We start from the raw sequence: 8,780 nt of genomic DNA on the forward strand, positions 1-8,780 counted from the left end.
TATATGTTAGACTGGCCTCAAACTCATGGACACAAATGCTAGTAAAAGGAAGTATGAAATGCTAACTAGCTGGCTGAGCTGCTCCACTTCCTTCTCTTTTGCTCTTTGCCACAGCCAGGCCATGGAAGGTTGCTCTCTGCCATGTGCTACTCTGTCTTGCAGCTAGCTGGGTATGGACTGAAATATCCAGTAACTATGAGATAAATAAACCTTTCCTTCCCTAATATTGAGTAGCAGGTATTTGTTCCAGCAATGAGATAAAGGTAACTGAGACACGTGCAAAACTAGAAGGAGAAAGAAGAAATATATATACAAGAAAGTAAGAGGGCCAACCAGATAGTTCAGCAGACTAAAGTGCTGCTTAGGCAGGCCTAGGGACTGGGGTTCAATCCCCAGCATGTCATGCTGGCCCCAGCCCCGGGAAGCACTGAGACAGTGATTGAGACTGGGCGTGATGATGCCGGCCTGTAATCCCAGCACGTGGGAGGCTGAAAACAGGAGGATCACCAGGAGTCTGATCTGTGTGGTGAGACCCTGTAGACCTTGTACTAAATACAGGAAAGTAAACAGAAAAATAAGAAAGTAAGAAGAAAGAAAAAGAAAAAAGATTTGAAAAAAGACCATACAACAAATTAAAGATTAACTACAGAACAGCAAAAATGCAGTTATCCAAACCATCCCACTTACATACATAGATATGTCTCTTTCCCTCACGCCCTCTTCTGTCCTTCTCTTCAACTGAGTAATTCCTTTCTCTTGAACAGGTTCTTTACCTTTTCCCAGTATCTATTGTATTCTTCAGATTTTATTTTCTCTTTCAGATTCTCACGCTAAGAAGCTAATATGATGTTTGCACATGTGGATTTGATTTATTTCACTTAAGAATATGGGCTCTAGCTGCATCCACTTAATTGATAAAGACTTCAAATTTATCCTTTGTATAACTGAATAATACTCCATTGTGTAAAATTGCTATTCTGTTCTCAGTGCCTCACTCTTTTCTCCAACTTAAATCCCCTTTTGGCAAAAGATCTGGCCTGCACAATAGCTTAGCAAAGCCAGAATGCTACATCATGGGCAAAGAAATGTACAGGTCTAGAAATATCTCTTCATTAAGGACTTAACCCTATCATGTTTATAGATGCATACTAAATTTTCTTAATTGAACAAATGATTATAAAACAAGAGAAGAGAGCAAATCAAGAAATGGAAGACAAAATTCTGGACCAAATTGGAAAACCAAGGCCTCCCACAGAACTCTGCTCTTAAGTACTCTGGCTTGCTTTTGTAAGATTGGTTTTACAGGGGCCAAATATATGAATATGTTTTGGAAACACACTTTTTTCCAAAATAATAAAATATGGGAGTGGCAGATATTGATAGTTTTATATTTACTTGATATCAAATGACTCCATGTGGTAGTTTTTAAATCCCCAACATCTTAGTCAAAATTCACCAAAGCAAATGACCTATTTTTCAAAGGAATAATGGGAATTTTTTGCACAAATCATTAATAATAGAATAAAGAAAAACCTAATTAACTTATTCCCTCCTAATTCAGAAGTCCTCATAGGAAAGGCAACAATGTACAATACACTGCAAGTTATACATCTATGGTTAGAGATGTTTGTAGAGAGTGCCTGACCAACTTGTAACACAAACTTAAAACATATCTTCAACTTGGCATGTATGCTTTTAGAAGGTTGTCTTAACCTGTCTGTTTGTGTTTAAATTGAACTAAATTATATAATTAATCTGACTCATCATCATATTATTCTGCATTTCTTTTGGGAGAGGGAGATGCTTTTCCTCACTTTTGCTTCTTGAGAAGCAGTGTTTCAGGGAATAGAATTATTTTAGTCTACATGTTTTTAACCTAGAGTTCATAAATAGCCTTGAAGGAATCATATAAGTTTCCTAAAATTAGACAATTGAATTTTCAGGCATTTTTTACATAGAAATTCATAGTCTGATTCTCAAAAACCTGCATGCACATCTCAAAAATAAAAAATAAAAAAGACTAAGAACCACTTCAATAATGAACTAATTTCAAATGATTCTCATCAGCTTGTAAAAACTGGAGCACAATGTGTTATTTAGCAACCCTGTGTAGATTTGGTAACTTTTGGAATCTCATATCAATAAGCATAGTAGAGGCTACACTCAAATTTTCGCTGGTGGTATACCCCAATTTCCATCTGATAATGAAATATGGACTGTGGTTGTCTAGTTCTTCTCATCACATGAAATGCCAGGAACAATGCCCACCCTGAATACGCTCTCAGAAAGCAAGGAAGGGATGTCTACCTGTTCATTTCCAGGGGAAGAAGATAGCAGAGAGGGAGTACCTTCTAGTCTGGATTTGAACAGACACCAGAACTCCAGGAGTCAGGAAGCATCTGCAGAGAAAGATGGATACATCATCTTATCTACAAGGCAAACCTTATGATTTTAGTCAAGACACAGAGGAGGCTCAAAAAAAAGCCCTTACCCAAATGGGCACAACCAAGACCAGCTGTTCTATCCTATTGTACAGAGCTTCTTCCATGACACTTCATAATCCAGCTGGGGGAAAACACGTAGCCTAATTAGGGAATTCAAATGTGCGTGTCAACCAAATCGTAGTTCTTGTCTTTTAACTGAAATTCAGGAGTTAATGATCTTTTCTTCCATTAAAAATAGACATACATATCCTATGGGTTTTGCCTGCTTTATTAACACCAGCAAATAAAATAGTACCACGTCTCATATCCAAGTTGGTTTTAAATCCTTTGTCATGATCAGATCTATAAAAGATACCAGTATTATAAAGTTGCTTTTATGATGCAGTCTGAATTCCTTTTTTTAATAATGCTTGTTTATTTGCCTTAACTGACAATTACAGGAAGAAATAAAGGGCTTCATTCATTAGTATCTTTTGAAATAGCATATAAAACTGAATGCATGTGATTTCATTCCTATACACTTCTGGTAATTGTCTTTTAAAAGCCTAATAACATTTGCATTTCTTTAATCTTTTATAGGAGCATTGCTTTAAACCCGGCCTATTTCCGAAACCATCTTCGTCAAGCAACAGTGTTTAGATGTCTGGAGAGATATTCAGAAGCTGCCCGGTATGTTTGTTATAACTTTGTGAAGATTTATTTAAAGTTAAATTAATTTTATTCTCAGATTCTGGTAATAGCATAAGAGAACTTTCCATTTCTCTCATGGAATATAATTTTACCCGAATTATTGTCTTATAAATGTCAAGCCAACAATTATTGACTATCTTTTTCTTTAATTAAAGCTATTCCATGTTCATAGCTCTTAGCAAAATTCAAACTTTCCAGCCACAAGGTCATGGACAATGATGGGAAAATTTCCGTAGAAATTAGAAATGAACTTGACCTCTTACTCTTGAGGACATTCCCAGTTCAGATTGTAATGATACAATGCTGTGACTTGAGTTTTGAAGATGAAATCTAATCACATAGAAATGAACCCAGAAGCTCATTTCTAAAGGAGCTGGTATAAGTTAGAAAATACCAAAGAGTGTTAGAGAGACCCCACAGTATTACCTCTTAGACACCAATGTGCTTAAAAAGAAACCTAGTGAAGCAGCTCCTTATAAGTTCATCCCAGAACACACACTATGGCAAAGACTTATGAGAGTCTTGTACCATTTTTAGAGCTACAAGGAACAACCAACTCTTGTTTTAATTCCAGGGTCAGGCTCATTATACCAGATTCCATCTCCTTTTGACAAGTCTTTCAAATAATTCTCCTAATCTTCCTATATACAGAAACCTGCTACCTCTTCATTTCTTCACTCTAAGAACTTAGTGAGAAAATGTGGGTAGTTTCTAGACTTCCTCTGAACACAACTCATAATTACAAATCTACAGTAATATGGGCAGGGTGCCTAGGCTACTGGTGGCTACTGTCTCTAGAACATTTATAAATAATACTGTTTTTGAGATTGGAAGCTGAAGTTTAAATGGAGAATAAAAAATTGATACTACAAGGTTCACATACATTCCTTCTGTGAAAGGTGGTCCGAGGAATTGCCTGATTTCAAAAGATGGGCACAGAAGGCAGAGTTAATCCCAACTACTCTCACTTGGCCAAATAGTACCTCTTGTTACATGCATGTTAAATGTCTATTTGGAAAAATTAACATATGTCTTCATCACTCTGTTCTTTGCATTCCGTTTCTTATATACTATTTCTTTAGTGTGTTTTACCTAATGTCCTGGTATATAACTTCCTTCTAGGATGTATTTTTCTCCACCGAATTATTCCTATGGCTTACTTCTGTCTGTTACTTTTCCTGTGGATGATATTAAGAGATGATAATAAGCAATCACTGTGAACTAATATCAAGGTTCAGTATAGACAATGATAGCTATCTACAAAGTACAATTCCATAAGAGGTAGTTTATTAATGTTTCTTGGATCTATTGAAAACCTCAATAGAAGCCTAGTCCAACTTTAGACCTAAAGTTCAACTACTTGAAAAACTGCTAGTGTTGTTCTTATACAGTCTTTTAAGAAGATGATTAAATATTTGTGGATTTGGAGGCAGCTAATTGCTAAATTGTAGGTGAAATTAGATGTAAATGATAAAAAAACTAGGTAAATTTTAGGAATAAATTATATAAGGAAAATTCATAAATTATAAACTGCTCTAATTCATACATTTTGGTTTGTTTTTACAAAAGGTAGGTACCAGAAAATCATTGGCTATAACTAAATTTTGTCAAATATGACTTTTATTATTATTATTATTAACTTATGTATTTAGTAAAGGGTCTACAGGGTCTCACCACACTGATCACACTCATAGTGATCCTCCCTGTTTTTCAGCTTCCCAACCCCTGGGATTACAAGTGCAGGCCACCACACCCAGTCTCAATCACAGTCTCAGTGTGACCCTGGAGGCGGGGCTGGCATGGCAAGCCAGGGATCAAACCCCAGCCCCTGCATCTGCCTAAGCAGGCGCTTTAATTGCTGTGTTGCCTGGCCGGCCCTCAAACATAGCTTGCTGAGCCAAAATAGGGCAACTCTTATGGTTCTAAAATGAACAATAAGTTATTAACAATTAGGAATATGTTAGTATTTGCCACATAAAATTGTCATTGGTTATTCCATTATTTTTATCTTCCTACAGTGAACTAGATTCATCTTTAGGTACAGTTGTTGATTGACTTGGCATATTTCCTTGAGAAACTCCCTGATAATTGTTGGTTAAACTGGTGTGGACTCCAGTAGTGAAGTCGATAGAATTACTATCAGATACAAATGTTTTTCATTTTGGTTTCCATGGAAATTATAGCCCTCAATATACAAGATGTGATAAAAAAAAATATGATATGTATTTAAATGCATAAAAAATTGTTAGAGAAAAGGCATGAGAGATAGCTCAGCACCATAAATGCCTGTGTGGCAAGTGCAAGGTTCTGAGTTTAATCACCAGTACACACGCACAAGTGTGTACACACACACACACACACACACACACACACACACACAAAGACCCTATCTCAAATAAAGTTGTTTCAGTAAAAACACATTTGCCAAGGTCCTGCCAGATAGCTCAGTGGATTAAAGTGCCTGCTTAGGCAGATACAGGGACCAGGGTTTAACCCCCAGCATGCTGTTATGGCCCCTGTCCCCAGTGAGTGCTGAGATGGCAATTGAGACTGGGTACGGTGGCATGCACCTATAATCTCAGCACTTGGGATGCTGAAAACAGGAGGATCACTATGAGTCTGAGCTGCATAGTAAGACCCTGTAGACTCTGTATAAATACATTTTAAAGAAAAACACTTTGCCATTGACTCTCCTCAAAATTCTTCCCCTTGGTTTAAACACACATTCTGTCACTCTCTGAATCAGATACAGAAGTCCTCTTTCATGTATATCTTTAGTTGCCCTGCCGTGGCTGCCTTGCTGTCCTGTACTGGTACAGAATGTTTACCTTTTGATCACTTAGGCTTTGGGGAAGAGCCAGCAGTTGTATAGTGCCAGGTCAGATGAATAAGATGGATGAGGACACAACACGTCTTCCCGAGTCTGCTCTCCCTTGGATGGCATAAGGAGGCAGCATTCCCCATAATTTTATCGTAGCTTGTAAAACACCCATGCAGAAGACATGTTGCAGAAGGTGGCAAGGATGATGGAACCATGCTTAAGTTGAGGAAGGAGTATGAAAGACAATGTGTCTTTTACTGTATTCATTTTTCAGTTAAAATAGTGGCTGTGTTTTTAAACTGGCCATTATATGTCATCTCTTCTACCACTCAAAGGAAAGAATGCTATGAATTGAGAACCTGAATATTTTATGTCTCTTAGTTATTATATTTCTAATATAAATTGATATTTGTTATCAATGAATCTCTTGGCCATTTGGGAAATTTTCTTCAGAATTCAGAACTTTTGTAAGCAAATTACATTAAAACACACTGGTAAAGTCAACACACCAATGTAATTTCCTCCATGTCAAGTAGTAATATTTTTGGATTGACAGTCACCTACCAAATACATAATAATGCTATTATTATCCAAGATGAGAGATACATTTTTAAAAAGGGATTCCCAAAAAAAGTACCACCCGGTATCTCATTCAAAATAGAATATTATAAGCAGTCCTTGGGAAATTTTAATGTTGAGGATGTCTGATCCTAACTACCTTCAACCAGGAAGGGATTGGTGGTGAATAGGTCAGAAAAACTCCAAAAACAGCCTCCTAAGAGTCACAGCTCTCAACTGGAGAGACTGAAGGAAATGCTACTCCCTGTGGCTAAAAGCAAGATATCAGCCAGAGTTACAACAGGCAGAGCTTTCATTTTACATATTAATGTATTTTAGAAACATCCTCCTGCAACAAAGAACAAGAATGCACTGACACTAGAAACTGAATAAAATTAGAGCCATTGTATTATAGTTTAGGCTTTTCAAGAATGCTGATAACCTCTGAAGAGATAAATGGCAGTGGTCAAATTGATGAAGTCACATTTTCTACTACAAAACTGGATTAAGGTTTCTGTAACCACAAATCCCAATTCATCCCCTAAAACCAGCTACTTGAGGTTTTATCAGAAATAGCAAGTAGTTTTTTAAACAGCTCTCTGTTTCTAGACATATAAAAATACCAGTGTTGACATACAATGTCTTTCCTCAGATTTCCCCCTCCCCAAGCACACGCAGCGTTTTGCACCACCTTCATGAGAAACACAATACTATGAGAGAAAAATGTGTAGACATGAAACAAAAGAAAATCCAAGACTATTCTGTAAAGAGGTCTAATGATTATTGACAATGTAAGTGAATTTAATGTCCTTCCTCTCTAAATGTTCAGTGACTACCTCAGAACCCAAGATGTACCAAGCACTAGTAAGGGGGTTATGAGCTAACTTAGCTAGTTTTTGTGTCTGTTTGTATGCAGTTTATAAATATTCAGCTGCAGCACTAAGAAGTTGTTACGTGAAATTATTAATGCAGATTGAAAGATAAATATGTCAGTATGCACATAATTTTGAAGATCATATGATAGCAATGTTCTCCTACAATGAAGATCTATAGGACAAAAAAAAAAGAGAGAGATGACAATGACATTGTAAAACATCTTTAGTTAAGTCCATATTGTCCACAGTAAATAAACAGAAACAAAACCAAAGGAGGAAATGCAATGAGATCTTTTTGTTCATTATTGATCAATTGGTGAACTAGGCAGGAAATTCTAGAGAAGGAAAAATATATCAAAAGGCTTGCAAAACCCAGGCAGATGATGTGTGTAGTAGCCCAATTACAAGATAGAAGTGTATTCTATGAACTCAGTGAACTGGAGCTCACTGGCCATAAGCACACTGCCCATGTGGCCATGTGGTCACCTGACCAAGGCTGTTTCCACACAAAGAGACCGTGACTCGAGTGAGTCTAATGCTGATGTGTGCAAAAGGAGCCTTGGTGCTGAAGAGCTTCGGTTTTCAAGCAGTTGTAGAAATTCAGCAATTTGAAGGATGATTTTTATTTTTTTACTTTTAAGTGAGGACAGTTACTTTCAATTTTTCAAACACAGTGTCATCTTTAGAAAGTGAAAATAGTTCCATTCATGAAAACACAATTCTCAGAAAAATCGATTTTCCAAATGAGCAAGTTGCAAAACTTATCAGATTTTAAAGTTGAATAAACATTTAAGAAATAGTCATATTGACTATACTTAGTTAATATCAATACCTTTTCTTACGCATGTATGTTTAGTAACTTTTTAATATTACAGAATATCCAGTGTATCAAAAGTATTCAAATCATAGATGAGCTTATTCTCATGAATATGTTCTTTGTGTGTGTGATTGTTATTCTCTTGTTCTTGAATATATTCTATAATTATCCTTACGAATACAGCCAAAATTCTAATTTGAAAGTTCAACAGTTTATAGAAGACTAGAGTGGCTTAGGAAATAATAGCAAAAATTGACAAATGTAATTACAACAAATTAAAAATCTTCTGCACAGCAAAGAAAACATCACAGTGAAAATTTAAAAAGCCTACATAGGAACCCAATCTTGCCCTTTATAATGATAGATTAACATCCAGAGTACATAAAAAACTCAAAAAATATAACACAAAAATAATCCAATCAATAAACAGAAAAATGACCTCATTGAACACTCAATATGAAATAATGTTCAACATCTTCAGTTATAAAATAAGTGCAAATCAAAACTACAGTGAGAAGGCCGGGAGATGGCTCAGTAGAATAAGTGTTTGCCTGTCAAGAACAAGGGCCTGAGTT

At 36.2% G+C, this 8,780-nt stretch overlaps 1 protein-coding gene across 1 annotated transcript in view; it reads left to right on the plus strand.

Moving 5' to 3' along the window:
- Positions 1-8,780, plus strand: part of Spata16 (spermatogenesis associated 16) — a 308,782-nt gene that overhangs the window by 146,538 nt on the left and 153,464 nt on the right. Inside the window, exon 4 of the mRNA XM_004633441.2 lies at positions 3,024-3,113. Within this exon, the coding sequence (XP_004633498.1) occupies positions 3,024-3,113 (90 nt within the window). The remainder of the gene's footprint in view (positions 1-3,023; positions 3,114-8,780) is intronic.

This window comes from Octodon degus, unplaced genomic scaffold (genome assembly GCF_000260255.1).
Source record: "Octodon degus isolate 3935 unplaced genomic scaffold, OctDeg1.0 scaffold00055, whole genome shotgun sequence".
NCBI lineage: Eukaryota > Metazoa > Chordata > Mammalia > Rodentia > Octodontidae > Octodon > Octodon degus.